We start from the raw sequence: 24,684 nt of genomic DNA, 5'->3' as shown, positions 1-24,684 counted from the left end.
AGACAGTCCTGGGGCTGTAATGAACAAACCAGAAACAATCTATCTTCCTGAGTGGGGGTGACTGAGATGCCCATGGGTTCCTGAAGATCCCCATGGCCCCTGAAGTTGCCTCTCTACACGGCAAAGATGAATAATGTAGACTTTCCTCCCATCCCCCTCGCTGACTCCCTCAGTGAATTGCGAGATAAAGCCAACCCACATGCATGTCAAAGACATTCCTTTTGTGGGGGAATTTCAAAACCTGCTTGGCCCCCCTTCTCCTGCTCCTCTGATGGCAAATTCACTTCCTAAAGTGCATAAGGAGAGGGCTTATGAGCCAATTAGTGCAACAAGGGATTTTTCAAGAGGCTGCCTTTTCCCTTGTCAGCTGGGCTCCCCTTGCTCAGGGGTTATGAAGGGAACAAATAGCTACTGATGTGACCATATTGGCCATAAGGGGACAGACTGTTTGACACCCCTTTCTCCCCCAAAACCCAAGCCATGCCCGGTAGCAGAAAGAGGATCTGAAGAAGCCCCTCTGCAGAGTCTCCGGGCCTTTCAAACTACAGAGCTGTGCCCTCCTGAGGATTTTGCTAAAGCTGAAATTCTTATTCCTTCAGGAACTGGGCACAATTGGAATGAAAAGCCCAGTAGAGAGGATGACCCAATGGTGAGCGAGCCCATCCATCCGTTCATCATTAAAGCAAGGATTAAAGCAATGACCACAGGGGAAGAGGAAGAAATACAGGCTCTAGATAGACACAGGGTGCTCGAGATGCCTTATTAGCAAAACCTTAGTGGAGAAGTTAAAAATCCAGACCACGCCTTTAGCTAAACCCATTCGGTTTCAGCAGGTGGACGGCTCTCTAATGGGTGGAGTTCCTACTACGCTACTGACTGAGTTAGTGGAGCTGCAGATTGGCTGGCACCATGAACTCTTGAGATTCATAGTCGCCCCCAAGATGTCAGAACCAATTATATTGGGCTTGGCCTGGGAGGGTGGGCATTGTAAGCTTGTCATCCCCTTGGGCTCTAACCCTTTTCTAGAGACTGACAGGAGAAAATCTCCTCCCCGGGAGGAGCCAGATGGGTTCTTAGCAGCATTTGCAATGAAGGAAGGAACACTTCCAGATCTCCTGAAGGTGCCCTTGGAATACAGAGACTTGGGAAAAGTTTTCAGTGAGGAAGATTGCAATGAAGTGCCCCCTCACAGACCTACAGACTGTGTGATAAATTTTGAGCCAGGGGTAACTCTCCCAAAATCTAGGATGTACGCAATGTCACCGAAAGAATTGGGAGAGCTGAGAAACTTCATAGACACCAATTTAAAGAGGGGATTCATCCAGCCCGCAAATTCCAGGACAGCAGCCGCCGTTCTCTTTAAGGAGAAGAAGGATGGCGGTTACCGCTTAGTCATTGACTTCAGGAAAATTAATGTGGTATGTGTGCAGAACACTTATCCCCTCCCCTTCATGAAGGACTTATTGAATTATCTAGCCAAAGGAAAAAACTTTACCAAATTGGACTTGAGGGAGGCTTATTACTGCATCAGAATAAAGGAAGGGGATTAGTGGAAAACTGCTTTCAACTGTCCATTAGGGAGTTTCCAATTTCGGGTGATGCCATTTGGCCTGAAAGGGGCCCCTTTCCTGTTCATGCAGTACATAAATGAAGTTCTACATGCCCATCTCTACAACGGGGTTCTCGTGTACTTAGATGACATCCTTATCTACAGCCAGAACCTCCCTGACCACGTCAAGTTGGTGAGGCAAGTCTTGAAGAAGCTTTTGTCTGCTAAGCTCTATGTGACACTTTCCAAGTGTGAATTTCACCAGACATCCGTAGACTATTTGGGATACCGTATATCTAGCGAAGGCATAGAGATGGACCCAAACAAGGTGAAGGCAGTGCTTGATTTGCAAGCTCCCCGCATACGCAAGCAATTACAGAGTTTCTTAGGGTTTGCAAATTTCTACCAGCAATTCATTCCAGCTTTTGCAGAAGTTGCCTTGCCCTTAACCGAGTTACTAAAGACTGGGTCAGCCCCTACTAAGCCCAGACCCTCTCAGCCAATCAGGTGGACGATGGAATGCCAAAAGGCATTCGAAAGGCTCAAAAGACTTTTTGCAAAGGAGCCCATCCAGCAACATCCTGACCCCGAGCAGAAGTTTGTGCTCCAGTCTGACACCAGCGATGTTGTGGCAATAGCTGTGGTGCTATTACAAGACAATGGAAGGGGACAGTTGCTGCCTTGTGCTTATCTTTCACAGAAGCTGACCCCCACCGAGAGGAGGTGGGCTATTTGGGAAAAGGAAGCATTTGCTGTACATGTAGCGCTGGGGACATGGAGGCATTTTCTGGAAGGCGGAGCCATTCCTTTCGAAATGTGGACTGACCATAAGAATCTGGAAGCATTGAAGACCCTTCAGAGGCTTTCCCCTAAGCAAGTACGATGGGCCCAATATTTCAGATGGTTCAATTTTACACTGAAACATATCCCAGCTGGGAAGAACCTCATTGCGGATGCTCTGTCACGAAAGCCACAGTACAATAGTAAGAGAGAAGAAGTAGTACATCCAATCATCCCCTGTATTTTCCTCCCTCCTGAAAGTAAGGAGAAAGCTGCACCTGTTCTCACCCGAGACCAGACCAGGAGACAGGTTCCCCCAGGGAAGGGGGAATGGGAAAACAAACTGAAGTCAGCGTTGCCCACTGACCCATGGTTCAATGACCATAAGGAAATTCTAACACTGAGGGAAGGGCTGACATGGAAGGGAACCAAGCTGTATGTGCCTGCCAGCCTGCGACTAGATATTCTCCAAAGTAGTCATTACTCCAGAATAGGGGGCCACTTCGGGTTACTGAAAACATTGCATCTGGTGCGGAGACAGTTCTGGTGGCCCAGAATAAGAGGAGAAGTGCAAGATTATGTGAAAAGTTGTGCTACCTGTGCCACCAGAAAGCATTGGCCCAGAAAAACCCCCCGGATTGCTGCAGCAAGTAGCCAACCCTACTAGACCCCGTGAAGAAATAGCAATGGATTTCATAGTGGAGCTCCCCGAGAGCAAGGGAAACACTGTTATTTGGACTGTCATTGATTTGTTCTCTAAACAAGCCCATTTCATCACATGTTCGGGGCTACACACAGCCAGACACTTGGCTAAATTATTCTTAAAACACATTTACAGATTGCATGGAGCCCCCCGCAGAATCATATCAGATCGGGGGGTCCAATTCACAGCCAGATTCTGGAGAGAATTCGTCCGCCCCATTGGTTCCACCCAAGGACTCAGTTCTGCATTCCACCCTCCCACAAATGGAGCAGCAGAAAGAGCTAACGCCCTAGTGGAACAATACCTTAGATGTTATGTGAGTTATCAGCAGAACAATTGGGCTGAATTGCTGCCTTTTGCAGAAGTAGCATACAATAATTCTGTACACAGTAGCACAGGACTAGCTCCTTTTCAGGTTACCAGTCGTCGAGATTTCGTTCCCATGCCAGAACTACCTACAGAACCTCCCTCGTCCATCACGTTGGTGGAGTGGATGGAGAAGCTGAAGAGAGGGTGGGAGAACACGAAGAAGGCGCTGACAGAGACAGCGCAAGCCTACAAGAAACAAGCAGATAAGCACCGATCTCCCCAACCGCCTTTTCGAGTGGGAGATAAAGTTTTTCTGTCTACCAAATACATTCGGTTAAGGCTGCCTAGCAAAAGCTAGGTCCAAAATTCTTGGGCCCTTTTTCAATAGTGAGAGTAATCAACCCGGTCACGGTGCAGCTTGCATTACCTAGAATCCTAGGGAGGATCCACCCTGTATTTCACTGCAGCCTGCTTAAGCCGGTGATCAGATCCAATGTTAGGCCACATGCACAGCCGCCCCCTTCCCCTGCAGTAATTCAAGGGGAACCTTATTACAAAGTGAAAAGAATTTTGGATTCCCACATTTTACAGGGAACCTTGCAGTACCTAATTCATTGGAAGGGGTACCCTCTGTCGGAGGCTACCTGGGTAAGGAGTCGGGACATTAGTGCTGATAGGTTAGTCAAGCAGTTCCATGAAAATTATCCGAACAAGCCAAAGGGTCTTGGAGGAGGGAGGTAAGATGATTTGGAACGGTGCAACCCCTATTCTCAGGGGAGGCCGCCTGTCAGGCCCCAGGTTAATATGAGAATTCAAAGGCTGGCCTGACACAGTATGGTAGAAAGAAAATAAACCACACACACAGGGGAGTGAGAGATTATGCCACATAGCACACATTCCTTCACGCAGAATTCAAAGTACTGAACACAGGAAGGAATTAGAAATCCCTGCATTGGATTTGTCCTGATGATTGCCCTTGTAGGTGTGGGGATAGGAGATGAGCTTTTGACCTGGATGTAATCTTAAGGGACCTTAAGTTGGAATGAAACATTCTGAATCCAAATTGGCTTTGTTAAATAAATTGACTCTATGCTAAAGAAAGAAGATGTGGAAGTTCATTTATTTTCTCAAATGCTGGGTCTTGGTTCGCGTGACAGAAAGTCTATGAGTATCAGTTTAATGTCAGCATCCCACTAAACATCCAAGAAATAAATCAGAGTCCAACGCTTGGCCTTCTTCCAAGTTCCAATTTATTAACAGAGCCGTGTGGGACCAAACCAATACTAACTTTTCCTACAGTTCTCCACCCAGGTTAAGGTTCAACCCCTATCCCACACCCACAAATTCATCACATGGACCACTCCAGTTTCTCTCAACATCCATGGGCCACCCCTGTACTTCTGGCTGGTGCTGAACAAAGGGTGACCTTGAATACTCTGGAAGGAATTTGTTGTGGCCAGTATCTTTTCTCCTCATGCAAACACCCCTCCACAATTCCCACAGAACTACTTTAATTGTGGCAGGCCAAAGTCTAACACAAACGACAGCTTGGGCCTGACAAGGTCATGGGGGGGCAGGGGACTCACTTAACGAACATCTCATTTAACAACAGAAAATTTGGGCTCTGATATGATCTTAAGCTGAGGACTAACCATGGTTGCTATAAATGGTTGTAAGTTGGGGACTACCTGTTCAATCTTTTTTTCCTTGTTAAAGCATTTCTAATCCTTCTTTCCCCCAAAAAACTCGGCATACTTTGCATGGAATAATGCTTGGTTGTTCCAAACTAGGTGGAAAGGGCTTCACGGGCATGACAGGTTTTCCTGGTATGCCGGGACTACCCGGGGTCCCTGGCATGGATGGCTTGAAAGGAACCTTTGGTGCACCAGGAAGAAGTGGAAACCCTGGATTTTCTGGCTTCCCTGGCCTCAAAGGTGAGTCCAGAAATTTTGCATGAAGCACAGCGTCTGACCAGCCCAACCCGAAAGGTTCAGTGTGTATCTGCTGCCTTGGTTTTATGGTGAAACCGGGACTTGATTCCTTTTGCCCAATGTTCAGAATTGCCTTCCAAAATACATGTTAAGATCAGGGTTCGGTTCTAATGGACCTCGTCACTTGTTCGCTTCCTCCTGGTCATACCACGCATACACAGTACTGAAAAACAAGATGGTGGCACATGCGCAGTGCCAAAAACCTACCTTCTGCACATGCACAGGAGCAAACAACAGCAAATTTTTTAAAAAAAAATTCCAAAAAAGGATGGCGCCATACACAGAGCAGCACCGACAGAACTGGCCCTATGACATCACCACTGATTTACTAACTGTTTTTGTACAAAAATTTTCTTCTCCACAATTTCCATTTATACATCAATACACATACCTTAATACAGTGGAACCCCGACATAAGAGCTGCTCTACTTAAGAGCAACTCGAGATAAGAGCTGGGAGGGGAGAGATATTTTTGTTCTACTTACAAGCCCAAATTCGAGATACAAGCACCAAGGAGCTGTCTCCTGAAGCCAAACGCTAACTTCCGCGTTCGGCTTCAGGAGACAGCTGCGAAGCGGCGCGCGTGTTTTAAAAGGTTGCAGCCGGCCTGGGGGGCTCGGGGGGGTGCTTGCAGCTTTCTTTCTTGCTCTTTTTCTTTCTCTCTTTTACCTTCCCTTCCTCTATTTCTTCTTTTCTTTCTCCTTCCCACCTTCTTCCCTCCCTCCCTCCCTTCACTCATTCCTCTCTTACTCTCCCCTTTCATAAGTTTCCTTGCTTCCTTCCTCTGTTCCTGTCCCTTCCCTCTTTCCTTCCTTCCTTCCCACCCTCCGTCCATTCATTCACCCATTCCTCTCTTGATCGCTTAAAGCCGGTCCCTGGTGCAAAAAGGGTTGGGGACCTCTGTCCTACAGGATTGGGTGGCAGAGAAGTTGAACATATGTAAATTTAAAAGTTTAAGAAAGTTTACAAGTTAAGTGAAAGAAACTTCATTATTCATTTATATGTACATGTACATTTCTTCATTAAAAACATGTCTTTCTGCATAATTTAGACTAACTTTGTGAGTTTTTTGAGGGCTGGAACCAATTAAAATTATTTACATTAATTCCTATGGGGAAAAGTCGTTCGAGATAAGAGCTGCTCGACTTAAGAGCCCAGGTCCAGAACGAATTAAACTCGTATCTCGAGGTACCACTGTATATGTCAATAGCAAACACATTTATTCATTTTTATTCAATCAGTGAAAAATCTATTTTGCACCTATTTTCAATTCCTGTTTATCAGTCTGTTTTTCTTTGTTCCTTTACATTCCCCTCCCTCTATCTCAATTTCCTCCTCCTACCTTGTTACTCCTTCTCTCCTCTATTACTTCCCTCTACTCCTTCTCCTCGCCCTTCACCTTTACTTCTTTTTTCTCATTCTTTATCTTTCCCTGAGTGCGTACTCCTGGTTCTATAGAACCGGTGCAAACCAGGACGAACCCACCTCTGGTTAAGATTCAAACTCCTATTTTGCAAGCCTCCTCAAAACCTGATGTTTTAGTCACAATGTCCTGGTTTCTATGTACCAATAAAGGAGAATATTTGTAGCTCATGGTTGACTTGAGGGATCATTGGTGTTTTCTGTGTGCTTGGTTGCCTTTTTGAGGATGTTTCCTTACCCAACTAGTTACCTTCATCAGTGCTAGTGTGGGGTTTGCTTTCAATTTATAGTCTAGGGCAGGGGTCTTTAACCCCCCTCCAGGCCATAGCCCATTACCAAGCGTTGAGCCATTGGGACCTGTGCCATGGAAATGGCAGGGGAGCATATGCACATGAATCCTTCACTTGCCCAAGCCATGGGGATGCATGTGTGCACCAACCGCTCACATGGAATCATCCTCTCCCCCCACCCCACCAGAAAGATTGGCGAACTCTGTTCTACAGGCTTCAGCCAGACTCACAGACGACCAAGGATCGCTGATTCCTATGTCCTTGCAAAAGTCTACTTGCAATGCAGTTTACAGCTATGCTACTGAAACAACTATAATACCCTAGTTAGACGACACCTGCATTCAATTTTGGTCACCGCACTATAAAAAAGACATTGAAACACTAGAGAAAATGCAGAAGAGAGCAACCAGGGTGATAAGGGGACTGGAAACCAAAACATACGAGGGAAGGTTGCAGGAACTGGGCATGGATAGTCTGGCGAAGAGAAGGACCAGGGGAGACAAGATAGCAGTGTTTCAATACTTGAAGGGCTGCCACAGAGAGGAGGGGGTCAGGCTGTTTTACAAGACACCAGAAAGTCAGACAAGGAATAATGGAATAAAGGAGAGATTTAACCTCGAAATAAGGAGGAACTTTCTGACAGTGAGCGCGATCAACCAGTGGAACAGCGTGCCAGCGGAGGTTGTGAATGCCCCAACACTTGACACCTTCAAAAAGAGATTGGACTGCCATCAGACTGAGGTGGTGTAGGATTCCTGCTTGAGCAGGGGGTTGGAATAAACAAACAGCAAGGTCCCTTCCAACTCTAATAATAAATTAAAAAACAAGTTAGTTGCTTTCCCGCAGACAAATCACTCTCACTCCTCTTTTCCCTCCCTCCCTCTGTCTCTGTTTTTTTTTTTCTCTCTCCATTGTCCTTCTTTTGGTAGTTCTTCTGGATTGGACTCCTGTTAGTAAATTCCTTGGAAGAGAGATTGGTCTTTTGATTCCACTTACTGTAATATGCGAACTACTTTTCAGGCTCTATAAATTAAGACAATTTGAACTCCGGATCTAGATAACCTCCTCTAAGCAGGAATGTCTGGTGCTCTCTGGATCAATATTGGCAGAATAAGCATCTTGCTGTGTTCCTCTTTCTTCTTTTGTGCAGGCGACAGAGGTGTCCGTGGTCCTCCTGGACCACCTATTTTCAGACCCCCAAGTCTGGGCCTCAGATTCAAAGGGAACAGAGGAGATCCTGGAATGGAGGGACAGACAGGATTTCCAGGGCCAAGAGGTATGTGTTTGGCATTAGACAGTAGTGTTCATTTTACCTTTGTCCTGGCCTATTTAAACCAAAGGTCTTCAAACTTGGCAACATTAAGACTTGTAGACTTCAACTCCCAGAATTCACTCAAATCCCAGAGAACTCTGGAAGTTGAAGTCCACAAGTCTTAAAGTGGCCAGGTTTGGGGACTCTTAACTCAGTCAATGATAGATGACCAAGATGGCTTTCTTTGTCCTGTTGCCCTTGAGATACATTGGAATAACACCTCCCAACCAGTTTAGACTATAGAAATCTGCTCTTGTCCAAGACCTTGGCTGTTTTAATTACACTTAGGTGGGAATTCCCAAATCTCCATTTGTGAGAGACTTGCTTTCTTCTAATGGCTGTATGTGTGACACACACACAGAGAAACTCCATTCTTTAAATGGTGGGTGTGGAAATCAAGATGATGGGTTGCATCTACTATTGATCCACCACAAAGGCAGCATTTAAGCACAAATGGCAACTTGGAGCTAGAAATGAAATATTTTGAAGATGTAGGGAGGACAGCAAAAAGAGAACAGAGCCATCCTGCCATTTCTGGGAATTTATGGTTAATCCCCCTGGAAAACAGAAACCCAGCATGATGAATGAAAAGCTTAATTTTTATTGCATCTTCTCTTTTGCCCTATAACTATCTCAGAATAGGCTGATGGAGGGCAAGGTGAAATCTCAATGGTAGAGTGGCTAGAATGCAGCAATGCAGGCTAACTCTGCCCCACATCCTGAAGCTCGATCCTGGTGGGGCTCAAGGTTGACTCAGATTTCCATCTTTCTGAAGATGATAAAATGAGGACCCACATGGTTGGGAGCTATCTGTAAACCATTGAGAGAGTGCTATAAAGCACTATGGGGTGGATGTACTGTAGGTCTAAGTGCTTTTATTGTTGCTATCTGCCAATCTGCACTTTTGAAAAAGCATTAGACACAGTAAACTAAACTAAATTAATGATTGTATCCTCTTCTTCTCTATTAGCATATAACTTTTCTCAGAACAGACTGATGGTGGATGAAGTGAAACCTGCCAGGCTTCATTCTGAAGAAGCAGTAGACACCCTATATCATTGTTTTACCTTTCTGTAGGAGACAAGGGAGCCCCAGGTGTTTGGGGGCAACCTGGACTTCCAGGAAGAGCTGGATCACCATCTAGGCAGAAAGGACTGCCAGGAGACACAGGTTTTCCAGGAACGTTTGGTTCTCCTGGGTTATTGGGACAAAAGGGATCTGTTGGCATCTCCGGGTTTCCTGGAATGCCTGGAGGAAGTGTAAGTATCCTTTCATTTTTTTCTTTTTATACCTCGTTGAGTGGGAAGCATTTCCACCGTACTTGCAGGGTCAATGGTGGCCACCGCTTTTAGACTTTTGGAGTCATAGTGAATTTTTACCAAATTCAGGATCCTTTGGGTCCTTTGTATGAGTTTTTGTTGTGGCCTGTCAGACACTGGCCCCTCCAACAGCCGAATCGGATGAATAGGTGACGCAGGAGTCAGGGCCAACTATCAAGTCAACCTGAGAGCTCCAAGGGGGAAGAGGGAATGGAGCTGTCAGAGATAGAGACAAGAGGTGAAGCCTGGGCCATCAATCAGCCCTCAGATGGAAAATCGGCAGCCCCCAGGTCCGGAGGTGGCTGATGAGGGAGAGGAAGAAGAATGCACAGAAGGCAAAGGAAAGGAGAGCAGTGGAAGTCTACGGCCTGGTTCTTGACCCACCGCTGCTAGCGAAGTCCCACTGGGAATAAAAGGCAGGGGGTGGAGATGAAGAGGTGTAGTAGACAAGAGATAGGGGGGTAGAGAGAGAGGGGAGAGGGAGAAAGAGAGAAATGCTGGCACTCCTAATAAAAGAATCATTCATTTAACTACAGAGCAAGCATGGGTTGCCACTTTAACCACTACCGGTGTGATGTGCATGTAGCTTCGCTTCCCCTGGGTGTATGTGTGTTCCAGTAAGATTTTGCTTCTGCGCATGCACGGGAAGCAAAATACCGTGAGGGGACACATGCGTGCGAGAGATTTTGCCAATTTTTTGCTTCCGTGCATGCGCAGAAGCAAAAAATTGGCAAAATCTCATGCGCATGCGAGTCCCCTCACAACATTTTGCTTCCTGCACATGCACAGAAACAAGATCTCCCTGGGAGGTGTGTACATGCAGGAGAAATGAAGCTGTGCACACAGCTCAACTTTCACTATCAGTGCGGCATCCTTATCCGTACCGGTAGCAACCCGCTACCTCTACAGAGGGTTTGTCGTGCTTGGGCGCCATGTCAGAACAGTTTTGGTCCACCTCTTTTTGATCAGGTGGAAGCAGATTAGCCATACTCGCTTCTAAAGGAACTCTGGATCTGCTCTGGGATGATGATGGCAGACGATTTGAGGAGGGAGCCCAGAAACAGCTTCTCTGCTTTTCCCTGGGCCTCCCACATCAGTTGGTCAACAAGCGGGAGAGGAGCCTGGACAGAAATTCTTGTGGCTGTTGATCTTGCTGTTGGATTGTGTAGCACAGTGTAGCTTGCCAGAAGTGTCTCCAAATAAGAAATCAAAAACCAGACCTGGCAGTGAACCTGCCGTGCATCTTTCTTTCTTTCTTTCTTTCTTTCTTTCTTTCTTCCTTCCTTCCTTCCTTCCTTCCTTCCTTCCTTCCTTCCTTCCTTCCTTTCTCCCAATCTCTAAAATATCTACCAACGGCATTTTCCCCTCCCAATGTTGCATATGGAATCCTCAACTGGCAACAATTCATTTAGTGACAGTTCAAAATTATGAAGTAACTTAAAAATGTGACCTATGACCATTTTTCACACTTAATGACTTGTAGCATCTTCGAGTTTTCGGAGAGGGGCGGCATACAAATCTAATATTTATTATTATTATTATTATTATTTGTGGTCACATGATCAAAATTCAGATGCTTGGCAACTGGCTCATATTTATGATGGTTTTAGTATCCCAGAGTCATGTGACCTTCTGAGAAGCAAAGTCAACGGGGAGGCCATATTTGGTTAACAACCACGTCACTAAGTGAACCACTGCAGTGATTCTCTTAACTGCCATGGCAGGAAAGGTCATAAAATGGGGCAAAATTCACTTAATGAATGTTTCACTTAGCCACACAGAAATGTTGGGCTCAATTCACAGTTGTAAGTCGAGGACCATCTGTATTAAAACCACTTTCTATGGCACCATGTGAGTTTTCTGAACTTGTACATTTCAATCAAGCACCACAACACTGGAGAAAAAAAAGACTTAACAGCCATGTTTCACACTTATGACCTTAATTGGGAGGGGAAAATGCAGTTGGTAGATATTTTAGACAGTGGAAGAAAGAAAGGAAGGAAGAAAGAAAGAAAGAAAGACAGCATCTCCTTAATCGCTGTATTGGTTTCAGATTGCCAGTGGTCAAAAGAACAGTCACTAGAAAGGAGCTTCCTCTCTGTATATGAAGAGGCCAATCACACTATATGAAAGCTGATTTCAGTGTTAATTATGATTATGACCTGCCGCTTCCTTCAATAGGGCACTGGAGGTATACCCGGTTCCCCTGGTTCCCCAGGAATTACCGGATTGCGTGGTCCAAAAGGTAAGTCATTGGTGTGGTCTTGCTGGCATCTTTTAACAAAGCAACAACCAAGGAACCCTGGCAGATGGTTTGCTGAGAAAGGAGAAAGAATGAACTAATGCAGAGCTCTTCAAACTATGCTGGCTGGAGAATTCTGGGAGTTGAAGTCCACAAGTCTTAAAGTTGCCAAGTTTGAAGACTTCTGAACTAATGGTTTATAGATAAGATTATTAGAAAGAGTAGATTAGGGAAAGAAGGAAGTTTTGATGTTATTTCAGAGAGAGAAAGAAGTAAAATATATGTATATACAGTAATACCTCATGATACGAACTTAATTGGTGCAAGGAGGAGGTTCGTATGATGAAAGGTTCGTAAGACGGAACATTGTTTCCCATAGGAAACAATGTAAAGTCAATTAATCCGTGCAACCAAAAACCCCCCGCAAAAAACCGGCTTTCGGCGACTGCTGGGAAGCCGCCCGTCTGTTTTAAAAGGTGACAGCCGGCCTGGGGGGCTTCCCAGCACCCCCCCGAACCCGGGTTCGGGGTTCGGGGGGTGCTGGGAAGCCCCCCAGGCTGGCTGCGACCTTTTAAAACAGCCGCGCAGCTTCCCAGCTGTCTCCGAACGCCGAACGCGGAAGTTCGGCTTTGGCGTTCGGCTTCAGGAGACAGCTGGGAAGCGGCGTGGCTGTTTTAAAAGGTGACAGCCGGGCTGGGGGGCTTCCCAGCAACCTCCCGAACCGAACCCAGGGTTCAGAAAAATTTTGCCTCTTCTTACGAACTTTGTTCGAGTTACGAACCGGCGTTCGGGAGGCTTCTGGGAAGCCCCGCCGCCCGGCTGTCACCTTTTAAAACAGCCGCGCGGCTTCCCAGCAGTCTCCGAATGCCGGTTCGTAACTCGAAAAAAGTTCATAAGAAGAGGCAAAATTTTTCTGAACCCCGGGTTCGTATCACGAGTTGTTCGTAAGACATGGGGTTCGTATCTTGAGGTACCACTGTATATATTATATATATATATCTATACAAACTGTTATGTAAACCAGAAACCACTTCTTTTTTATTCTTTCTTTTTCCTCTTTTTTAAATACAGTGAACCCTCGAGTTTCGCGTCCTCAAGGATCGCGAAAGGGCTATTTCGCTAGTTTTCAACCCGGAAGTAAACTCCACCATCTGCGCATGCGTGCCCTTCCACGCATGCGTAGATGGTGGAGTTTCCCCCCAGGCAGAGGCTTCCCTGGGTCTTCCCCCTCTTTCTCTATGTTGCTTCTTCCTCTCTCACACTCTCTTCCTCCCTCTCTCATCTCTTTCTTTCCTTCTCTCTCTTTCTCTATCTCTCCCCCTCTTGCTCTCGAGCGGCCGCCTAGCAGCTGATCTGCTCGGCAGCGCAGCAGCAGCGAGGAGCCGAAGATCTTCGGCTCCTCGCTGGTGCTGCGCTGCCGAGCAGATCAGCTGCTAGGCGGACGAAGGAACCTTCCCTGGGTCTTCCCCGCCCGGATCTTCGGCTCCTCGCTGCAGCCGCGCGCCCCTCGCCTTCGCCTCACCTGGCGGGCGAAGGAGGGCGCAGCTCCGGCCGCTCGCCTCGGAGCCGGTCTGCCTCACTGCCTCCAGTCCGCGGCAATTCCCCTCAGCACGCTGCCGGATCCAGCGGGGGAGGGGGGGAAGCGAAGGCGCGGCGATGGGCAAGGGCTGCCAGTGAGCCTTCTCCGTCCCTTTCCTGCTGCACCGGTCTGGGGCCAAGTGGGCGGGGGGCGGCCGGGACCTCGCCTGTCTCCGCCGCCCGCATCGCCCCTCCGGCGGGCCGGCCTCCCCCGCCCGCCTCTGCTGCAGCCGCCACCGCCTCCCCGACTGGCACAAAAGGGCCCCGCCCGCCCCGCCCCGAAGCTTACCTTGCGGCGGGATTCCCTCCCCCCGCAGCCAAAACTAAAAGCCTGTCTCTTTTTTTTCTTGCGGCGAGCCCAAGCCGTTTCTCTCTCGACCGCAGCCGAGCTTCACTCGGCCCCCTTTGGCCCCGTCGCCTCCTCCCCGCCTGCCTTTCCTCGCCAAGCGCACGAAAAAAAAGAGAGAAGGCTTCTACCAGAAGCGGGTGATGGCGGAGGAGCTCCGAAAGCTGGCTAGCGGCTTTCCCCCCGCAAGAGATCCTTCATGCCCCTGCCCGCCGTCCCCGGCTTCTGGTAGAAGCCTTCTCTCTTTTTTTTCGTGCGCTTGGCGAGGAAAGGCAGGCGGGGAGGAGGCGACGGGGCCAAAGGGGGCCGAGGGAAGCTCGGCTGCGGTCGAGAGGGGAACGGCTTGGGCTCGCCGCAAGAAAAAAAAGAGACAGGCTTTGAGTTTTGGCTGCGGGGGGAGGGAGTTAGGAAAGTCCTACTTCTCTCCCCGCAGCTAAAAACTCAAAGCCTGTCTCCTGCCGCCCGGTTTAGCCAGGACACGAGCGGCGAAGTGACACCCCCCACCCCAGCACTTTGAATCCCGCCGCAAGGTAAACTTTGGGGCGGGGCGGGCGGGGCCCTTTTGTGCCAGTCGGGGAGGCGGCGGTGGCTGCAGCAGAGGCGGGCGGGGGAGGCCGGCCCGTCGGAGGGGCGATGCGGGCGGCGGAGACAGGCGAGGTCCCGGCCGCCCCCCGCCCGCTTGACCCCGGGGGGCTGAAGGGAGCCGGGCGGGGGCTACTCCCCCAGCCGGTTAACTTGAAGCGCTCGATTAACCGGCTGGGGGAAGGCAGGGCATTTGCCTCCTCTTTCCAGCTGAAGGAAAAGCAGACAACTGCCTTTCCCTCGGTCGCTTCCCGGAGACCGCTTTGGAACATTGCTTTGGTTGTTCCTGCCTCTCCTGCAGCAGAGAGAAGCGGCAAATGGCCCAGCCCTTCCCCCAGCGGCTTCACCGAGCGCTTCGGGAAGGTGCCGCCTGTCTTCGCTGTAAGAAAGGCAGGTGCATCCAAAGCATGCGGGGAAGCGGTTGGGGGAAGGGCTGGCCATTTGCCGCTTCTCTCCGCTGCAGGAGAGGCAGGAACAACCAAAGCAATGTTCCAAAGCGGTCTCCGGGAAGCGACCAAGGGAAAGGCAGTCGCCTGCTTTTCCTTCAGCTCTAAAGAAGCGGCAACTGCCCTGCCTCCCCCCAGCCGGTTAACCGAGCGCTTCAAGTTAACCGGCTGGGGGGAGGCAGGGCAGTTGCCGCTTCTTTAGAGCTGAAGGAAAGGCAGGCGACTGCCTTTCCCTTGGTCGCTTCCCGGAGACCGCTTTGGAACATCGCTTTGGGAGAGGGGGCAACTGTTCCCGGTTAAGAAGCAAGAATCCACCCCCTAGCCAAACGGCTTTTTTCCTGTTTAGCACGGCGTTCGAGCGCTAAACACGAAAAAAGCCGTTTGGCTAGGGGGTGGAAGTGAAAGTGAAATGCCGGCGGCTCTAGCAGCTGCTACAAGCAGCATTTCACTTTCCCTCCCAGGCAAAAAGATGCCGGCATTATGGGCTGATGGGGCCGGACTTCCCAGGCGGAAGGCGTGCCCCTCTCCCCGGCATCTTTTTGCCTGGGAGGGAAAGTGAAATGCCGGCGGCTCTAGCAGCTGCTACGAGCGGCATTTCACTTTCCCTCCCAGGCAAAAAGATGCGGGGAGAGGGGCACGCCTTCCGCCTGGGAAGTCCGACCCCATCAGCCCAGAATGCCGGCATCTTTTTGCCTGGGAGGGAAGGTGAAATGCCGCTCGTAGCGTGGGCGGGCGCGCGCGCGGGGACCCCAGCTTCGCTTCCCAGCTGGGAAGCGGCCCCAGCAATGGCGTGGGCGGGCGGCGCGCGCGCGGGGGAAACCCCAGGCGCGAGCAACGGGGTGGGCGGGTGAAGGGCGGTGGAAGTAAAAACACCATCTGCGCATGTGCAGATGGTGTTTTTACTTCCGCACCGCTACTTCGCGAAAAATCGATCATCGCTTGGGGTCCTGGAACGGAACCCTCGCGATGATCGAGGGTTCACTGTACTTCCTTTTACGTAGTTCTTTTTCACTTCTCTATTACTTTTTTCCATTTATCTTAACTCAAAATTCATATGGATCTGAATAAAAACATCATTTAAAAATATGGAAGAGGAAAATAGTACTGGAAAACCAAAGGGTTTTCCCAGAAAACTCTGGATGTGGGAGGGGGATGATGTATTACAGTTTGTCGCAAACATCAAAACCAGAAGCACACACAAATGGTTGATTCAGCTGGATTCATAAACTTCCTTATACCCATAGTAATAGAATATATATACTCTATTTACAATGGCATTAGCAGATTATTTCTTCAAGTAAACAAAAGCAGAAGTTAGTTTCATTTCATCAGAGCAGACAAGCATAGAGTACAGAGTGTGCCAAGAGTGAAGAGAACAGAGAGGACTGGAGCCACACCCAGCCTGAAGCTTATTCAATTTTATGAAAAGACTCAGAAGTGTTTGACTTCCATTGGCTGACTTAGTTGCTATGCCTATTCATTGGCTGATCTTGTTACCATTGGCTCTCCAGGTTCATGAATATCTTAACAGGGTGAATTGTCAGATTTGCTGAGACAAAAAGCGGATGATTGCCTTTCCCTTTTTCAGGTGATCGAGGAGAAACCCGAGGAATCCCAGGTGGTGTGGGACATAAGGGCCAACGAGGGGACCGAGGGCTTCCAGGTAAATAAATCAATGCCCTATAAGGACTCAAGGAAGGGCAACGAGTAGCCTTACCTCAGATTACTTTTACTAGTGCATTAACTGAAAGTCCACCTGTAGAACAATGGCCTGAGCTGGGAGTGGAGTTAAGCATATCATCAGCTTAGAATAATTAACATTGCTGGTTGGCATGCATTTATATGGTACGATAAATTAAAAACACATTCTTATTTTAAAAATAATATTATTAGGAAAGCATTGATAGAAGTATGGAATGAAATAAAGAAAAACCATTTTTTAGTAGTGCCAGAATGGGTTTCACCCATTGAAGCTATTACACACCCGAACCTTAAAGAAAAAGGTAAGAGGTGGAAATATAGGGATTTGTTAGATGATCAATTTAAATTAAGAACAAAACAAGAATTATATGATTTAGGTATTGACTTAGACTGGTGGCAATATATGCAGATCAGTTCTAGATATCAAACAGATATAAAGATTTATATTTTTAAAAAAGAAAATAACGTATTGAGTAAATTATTACTTCAAAATCATCCAGAAACAATGGGAAATGTGTATAAATACTTATTAAATTATAGAATGATAGGTTGGATATTGAAAGATAATATGATCAGTTGGTGCAAAAATTTAGGCAAAGAGATAAATTTAGATACATGGGAAAAAATATGGATATAAAATTGGAAAATAACAAAATCAATCTCTTTTAAAGAAAACCAAATTAAGATGTTCTACAGATGGCACCTTCCACCATATAGAATTTCTAAAATGTTTCTGTCTGTATCGCCTATTTGTTGGAAATGTAAAAAAGAAATCGGTACATATTATCATGCGTGGTGGACATGTTCTGAGACAAAAATATTTTGGAACAAAGTAGAGAATTGGATAAATGAAATAACAAAGGAGAAGATCAAAAAATCTCCCGAACTCTTTTTATTGGGTATTTCAAATACAAAGTATAAAAAAGAAACTTACTACTTAATAATACATATATTGGTTGTGGCTCAAATAGTATTTGCACAGAAATGGAAAGAAAAAACAATACCAAAGGATACTGAAGTTTTTAAAAAAATTATAGAATGTGCAGAACTAGATATGATGACTAAACGTTTAAATAATCAAACTGAAACAGAATATTATAAAATATGGGATAAAGTATATGATTGGTGGAACTTTAAAAATGGTATTAACAATTAATTATAATATAGAATGAAATAGTAAATAATATTACTAATAACTTTTTTTCCTTTTCCTTTTGTATAAGCATAGAATATTTTAAAATATAAAGAAATTTAATTAATAAGTTTAATATTAAAAATATAGAGTTAAATTTAACAAGAATGTAACTTACATGTGTGGTATTTCTGCTTTGATCTGATTATAGTTAGGATTTTTTATATTTTTGTATTAGTTAGACTTCTACGACAAGTGGAGCAATGGCAGCTCCTTAAATATTTAGTGTTGTATGTCCTTGTTTGTCCTTTTGAAAATTCAATAAAAATATATTTTTTTTAAAAAGAATAATTAACATTACTACAAACGGTTCATGAGAACTTATACGCCAAAGACAAATTCCTTGTGTGTCTAATCACACTTGGGAAATTAAGAATTCTATTCTATTCTTGAATTCCATCAAACCTTATCTGGTGCCAATTTAGTACTGAAGTTTAGTTGTCTTGGTTTCTTGTGTCTCAAAAGACTTGAGCAATAAATCTTTTGAAATTGCAACTTAACTGATGGTCCTGATCATTTGCTCCTGACACCAACTTTCATAAGGGATCAGTGTTAACTTCCTGACGTTCCTTAGAAATGCGTGACTGGATGTCAGTACTTGCCAACTAAAACCCCTGTGGTCCCATAGTATGGTTGGGTGATTGTAGACATGCTTTATGAATAGATATTTGTCAGTTCAGCCTTGCCATTTCTGGCTAAAAAGAGAGTAATTTCCCACTCATGACTTTAGAGCTGTGATGACAAAACTATAGCATGTGTGCTACAGGTGGCGCATGGAGCCATATTGGAGGGCACTCGAGGTGTTGCACTATGTCAGCTCCAGCGCACATGCAGGCACTAGCAAGCTGATTTTCAGCCTTGGCGAAGTTCGTTTCACCCTCTGGCTGGCTGGAGAATTCTGGGAGTTGAAGTCCACAAGTCTTAAAGTTGCCAAGTTTGGGGACCCCTGCTCTGGAGGCTTCAGGGAAGCTTTCCTGAAGCCTCAGTGCAAAAAACTGCCCAATGGGCAAACCAGAAATTCAGAAAATGGACTTCCGGTTTGCCTGTTGTGTTGTTTTTGCACTCTGAGCCTTCAGAAAGTTTCCCTGAAGGCTCTGGAAAGCCACAAACAGCACAACGGGGAAATCAGAAGTCTATTTTTCCAAACTGCCCATTTGCCTGTGTTTGTCACCATCCCAGGCTTCGGTGAGGCTGTGCGCATACACAGAAGCAGGGGAGATTGTGTAGGGGGAAGGAATGAGCATGGGCATGTGTGCACAGGCTAGCATACGCACACACAGCCACTGTTTTAGAGGGGTTTTTTTATCCCATGGAAATACAGTGGTACCTCTGCTTAAGAATACCCCTACTTAAGAACTTTTCAGGATAAGAACCGGGTTTTCAAGGGTTTTTTTTCCTCTTCTTAAGAACCATTTTCTACTTAAGAACCCGAGCCCGGAAAAATTTCCCCGGAAATTTGAGAGTGGCACGAAGGCCCGGCCAGTTTTCTGCCAGCTGGGTTTCTCTCTCTGGCATAGTGTATTGCGCCGGGTGTATGGGAGGCGTATGCTCCTCCTCGTCGTGTCAGAGTCCCTCTTTCTTTTTTTTTAACCCTTAAAGTTTTGGATTTTTTTTTATTCCTCTCTCCTCACCTTCTTCCTTCGGCAGCGACTATCCTCCTCCTCTTCCTCCTCCTCCTCCCACCCAAATTCCGAGCTTTTATTTCTTTCCTAATGGGTTTGCACGCATTATTTGCTTTTACATTGATTCCTATGGGAAAGTTGCTTCTACTTACAAACTTTTCTACTTAAGAACCTGGTCAGGGAACAAATTAAGTTCGTAAATAGAGGTACCACTATACTGTATCCATGCATTTTAGAGTTGTGAAAACCTGGGTAAAAATTAGACAAGGGTATAAATTTTCAACTCCAAGAATTTCCTAGGTTAGGGAAGATGGCAATTTAATGGCTCATCTTATTGTTTTTGAAGGTGTAACAGGTGTCCAGGGAACAAAAGGTGACCCAGGGTATCCAGGAGGCCCCGGACTAACTGGGCAGAAGGGTTCACCAGGTAACCCTGGACAAGAAGGACCCCGAGGTAACCAAATCAAAGCCATTTCATGCTTGGGCAAGACCCCAACCTCTGCCCAGTAAATGTATTGAATGTTACAGTATGGATGTGATTGTTCATTTTTCAATGACTAGCTTTTTAAGACATATTTTAAAAAGTAATTATTTTATTAATTGGCTTAGGAATGTTTTATATTGTATCTTTTTAATCAGAATTGTTGTGAGCCGCCCCAAGTCCACGGAGAGGGGCGGCATATACAGTAAGCCCAATTAATAATAAATAAAGGAAGGATTTAGGGGTAGTGATTTCTGACAGTCTCAAAATGGGTGAGCAGTGTGGTCGGGCAGTAGGAAAAGCAAGTAGGATGCTTGGCTGCATAGCTAGAGGTATAACAAGCAGGAAGAGGGAGATTGTGATCCCCTTATATAGAGCGCTGGTGAGACCACATTTGGAATACTGTGTTCAGTTCTGGAGACCTCACCTACAAAAAGATATTGACAAAATTAAATGGGTCCAAAGACGGGCTACAAGAATGGTGGAAGGTCTTAAGCATAGAACGTATCAGGAAAGACTTAATGAACTCAATCTGTATAGTCTGGAGGACAGAAGGAAAAGGGGGGACATGATCGAAACATTTAAATATGTTAAAGGGTTAAATAAGGTTCAGGAGGGAAGTGTTTTTAATAGGAAAGTGAACACAAGAACAAGGGGACACAATCTGAAGTTAGTTGGGGGAAAGATCAAAAGCAACGTGAGGAAATATTATTTCACTGAAAAAGTAGTAGATCCTTGGAACAGATTTCCAGCAGACGTGGTTGGTAAATCCACAGTAACTGAATTTAAACATGCCTGGGATAAACATATATCCATCCTAAGATAAAACACAGGAAATAGTATAAGGGCAGACTAGATGGACCATGAGGTCTTTTTCTGCCGTCAGTCTTCTATGTTTCTATGTTTCTAAATAAGGTGGATCTTTCAAGCAGAGAGATTAGCAGTTTTTCTGCATCCAGAAAATTCTCCAGAACTCTCACAAAGATGTCTGCAAAATTGAAGGATAAATACATTCTCATGCACGATTATCCAAATCTCATCATTTCCTTTGTCTTGAAAATCTCAGAAAGTCAGTTGAAAACACACCCCAGAAGAGGATGTAGCGTATCACTTCTGTGTTGTTGCCACAAAACTTTGTACCCACATAGTCACCAAGAGTTCACCTCGTCTCCAGGGAGACTTGATTTTCCAATCTGGCTGAAACTGAGGTGGATTAGATTGGATCAGTGCCTAGATGGGAAAACTCTGGAAACCTCATTACATTGCTTTATGTTGTAACTCATACAAGCTGTAAATTTAAGTAAATGCTAACTACCTTAATATTTAGATCTTCTGATTCCATTCACTAATTCTAAATCTTTTCCTTGCAATTCATTTCATTGAGTTCTGTTGAATAAGAGTCCCCACTTCTGAAGGTTTTAACATTGTGGAAATATACATTCTTCAACTTTAGGAGCTCAATTTTAAATAATTATTTGTTTCCCCCCTTTAGGCTTCCCTGGAGCTGGCGGTTCAAGGGGCAACCCAGGTTTTCCAGGTAATCCTGGACAACGTGGCGCTCCAGGATTTCCTGGATCTCCTGGCACCACAGGACCAAAAGGTTTGTTTTGCATTTTGGGCTTGATCTTGAAAACCTTTCTTCTGGAGCAGAGGTTGGCAACCTTAAACATTCAAAGAGCCACAAAGGTCCTAATCAGAAGCCCCTCATTCAATTCTGGAGCCAGCCAGAAATCTGGTTCCCCCACCATAGAGTATTCTTCTAGTGCGGCATTGTTTTTCCTCTACCAGTCCTAACTGAAAGCCCTATCAATTGTGAAGCTGACCAGAAAACCTGTTCCTTGCCATAGAGTCTGCTCCTGGCACACCCTGCTTCCTTGCCTAACTGGAAGCAAATGGAAACAGCAGAGGGATGAAAGAGCCACATGAGGCTCCAGAGCCACAGGTTGCTGACCTCTGTTCTAGAGAGAAACTCAAATTGTGGGTTGGAATGCCAAATCAAATCTTGCAACATGGAGACATATGGTGAATTTCCTTTTCCTTCACTTATTAACAGCAATTAGGAATTAGCAGTGGTATCAGGGAGAAACCCACGATTGATGACTACTAAGTGTCCTTGGTTCACCAATCCCAACAGGCCATCCCTATTTCAGGGTTGATTAGCTGGATTTATACATGAAGAGGACATAGGGCGGAGTCTTTCATGATGTTGCTTGGATATGCAACTGAATGTCTCATGTTAACAAAGTTTGTTCTAATCACCATGATCCAACCTTTAGATACTTTGGCCTGGATGATTGAGTCTTCATTGACATGTAGGACAGGGTCTTACTGTATAGGATTCTACTTCCAAAATTTTTGTTTCATTTTCTGGTTTTGAAATGCAGTTGGCCAGGATTTCTCAATTTCCTTGAAAAATCTGTGTGATCTTGACATTATCTAGGATTGTATTATGGCACTGAATTAATTTTTGCCTTCGAAGTTATCTTTGTAAGCTTTCTTGCAGGTCTCTTGTCCAAACATCTACTATCTTCCTATAATAAATAAAAACTACAAATATACAACAGCAACAGTGGCATTTTCTTAGTGACTACCAAAATGCCATCAAACCTTCTAAATTGTATCTACAGGATTCCCAGGATTCCCAGGACTGACTGGCCTCAATGGCTTACCAGGCACCAAAGGCTCTCCCGGAAAACAAGGTAAATCAAAAGATCCTTAGAAACTTCCACAGTAAAATCAAAATGTCAGGGTCCCAAGTAATACATCCACAACAAACAGAACTCCAAGGCAGATGATTCTTCAAAGAGCAGTTTTATTTGATATACAGTGGTCCCTCGACTTGCGCGTTCTCGATTAGCGCGAAACGCTGCAACGCGGTTTTTCAAAAAATATTATTTAAAAAATAAAATATTAAAATATTATTTTAAAAAAAAATTTTTTTTTTTAAATTTTTTTTTTATTCTGTTCCCTGAATGGAGACCGCCGGCCGCTCAATCGGGCCGGCAGGGAACAGAATGGAGCCTTCCGCGGCGGGGCTGGTAAGGGGGGGAGCCGAGGGGGGAGCCGAGCCCAGCCCCGTGGCATTCGCTTTCCTCCCGCCGGCAGCCGACTGATCGTGGGCTCCTTCGCAACCTCGGAGAGCTTCCTGGTTTTCGTGAGCTTTCATGCCCCGGAAGCTCTCCGAGGTTGCGAAGGAGCCCACAATCAGTCTCGGCTGCGGGTGGGAGGAAGGCGAATCCCCCGTGGGCTCCGTTACATTTTCCGCTGCCAGCCAGGCCATGCTGGCGGCAGCGGAACAATCGCTGGGTGGAAGGCGTGCTCGGCTCTGCCGCTCCAGCCGCTTTTGGCCGAGCCTCCCCGGCCAAGCAGCCAGGGAAGTCGAGCCAGGCGTGGCGGCGGCAGCGCTGCTTCTCCGGTCGCCCGGTCCTCTCCTGCCTCCTGCGCCGATGTTCCCCGCTGCGACGGAAGGCAGTCGCTTGGCTAGGGAGGCTCGGCCGAAAGCGGCTGGAGCGGCAGAGCCGAGCACGCCTTCCACCCAGGGAGTCCTGCCCTTTCATCCCCGCCGACCACAGGGGCGAGGGGTGGAGATGAAGGGGCAGGACTTCCCGGGCGGAAGGCGTGCTCGGCTCTGCCGCTCCAGCTGCTTTCGGCCGAGCCTCCCTAGCCAAGCGACTGCCTTCCGTCGCAGCGGGGAACATCGGCGCAGGAGGCAGGAGAGACTTCCCTGGCTGCTCGGCCGAAAGGGGCTGGAGCGGCAGAGCCGAGCATGCCTTCCGCCCGGGAAGTCCTGCCCCTTCATCCCCACCCCTCGCCCCTGTGGCCGGCTCATCCAGGGGGGCGTGTGTGGACTGGCAAGCGGCAAGCGGGAAGACCAAGGGAAGGTTCCTTCAGCCGCCCAACACCTGATCCGCTCCGCAGCGCGGCAGCAGCGAGGAGCCGAAGATGGGGTTTCCCCTTTGCCTTTACCCCATCTTCGGCTCCTCGCTGCTTCCGCGCTGCAGAGCAGATCAGCTGTTGGGCGGCTGAAGGAATCTTCCCTTGGTCTTCCCCACCGCCCACACGCAAACTCCACCATCTGCGCATGTGCGGCCATGAAAAAAATGGCGCACATGCGCAGATGGTGGTTTTACTTCCGCATCCAATATAACGCGGAAATCGGTTAGCGCGGGAGGTCTTGGAACGTAACCCCCGCGCTAACCGAGAGATCACTGTATTGTATTGGCACAGGCTGGTGAAAACTGACTCTGAATGTTCCTGCAGTTTTCACCTAATTAAAAGTAAACATTCATTCCTTTCCCCAAACAGTCACATGGTCCAATCAAGGTAGTGTTCAGTTGCCTGGTAACTTCACTCCTCCTCTCTCCGACCACTTATGGGAATGTCCTTGGTTCCCTATTTCGTTTTGGCTACAACCCCTCAGCTATCTCTATTTCCCCCTCCCTATCCCACAAGCTCCAGTGTGGCAACTCAACCTCAAAATGGCCTTGGTCAGGTCAGCTTCAGGGTTGACATAAAATGCAGCAATATCATCCCCTAAATTAGTGATGGTGAACCTATGCACGGGTGCCACAGGTGGCACACAGAGTCATATCTGCTGGCACGTGAGCTGTTGCTCTAGCTCAACTCCAGCATGCCTGTGTGCACCGGCCAGCTGGTTTTTGGCTTGCACAGAGGCTCTAGGAGGGTGTTTTTGGCTTCCAGAGAGCCTCCAGGGGGATGGGGAAGGGCGTTTTTACCCTCCCCCGGCTCCAGGGAACCCTTTGGAGCCTGGAGATGGTGAAACACGCACCTACTGGGCCCACCGGAAGTTGGGGAACAG

General features: G+C 46.9%; 1 protein-coding gene across 2 annotated transcripts in view; it reads left to right on the top strand.

The window, feature by feature from the left end:
- Nucleotides 1-24,684, top strand: part of COL4A6 (collagen type IV alpha 6 chain) — a 390,567-nt gene that overhangs the window by 328,401 nt on the left and 37,482 nt on the right. For both annotated transcript variants that reach the window (XM_070759516.1, XM_070759518.1), the window contains 8 exons: nt 5,132-5,275; nt 8,195-8,320; nt 9,434-9,615; nt 11,857-11,920; nt 16,458-16,532; nt 19,731-19,838; nt 21,358-21,465; nt 22,493-22,564. In XM_070759516.1, coding sequence (XP_070615617.1) covers nt 5,132-5,275; nt 8,195-8,320; nt 9,434-9,615; nt 11,857-11,920; nt 16,458-16,532; nt 19,731-19,838; nt 21,358-21,465; nt 22,493-22,564 — 879 coding nt within the window. The remainder of the gene's footprint in view (nt 1-5,131; nt 5,276-8,194; nt 8,321-9,433; nt 9,616-11,856; nt 11,921-16,457; nt 16,533-19,730; nt 19,839-21,357; nt 21,466-22,492; nt 22,565-24,684) is intronic.

Source organism: Erythrolamprus reginae, chromosome 8 (assembly GCF_031021105.1).
Source record: "Erythrolamprus reginae isolate rEryReg1 chromosome 8, rEryReg1.hap1, whole genome shotgun sequence".
Lineage (NCBI taxonomy): Eukaryota > Metazoa > Chordata > Lepidosauria > Squamata > Dipsadidae > Erythrolamprus > Erythrolamprus reginae.
Note: the sequence above shows the minus strand (reverse complement) of the source record. Positions and strands in the feature narration are given on the sequence as shown.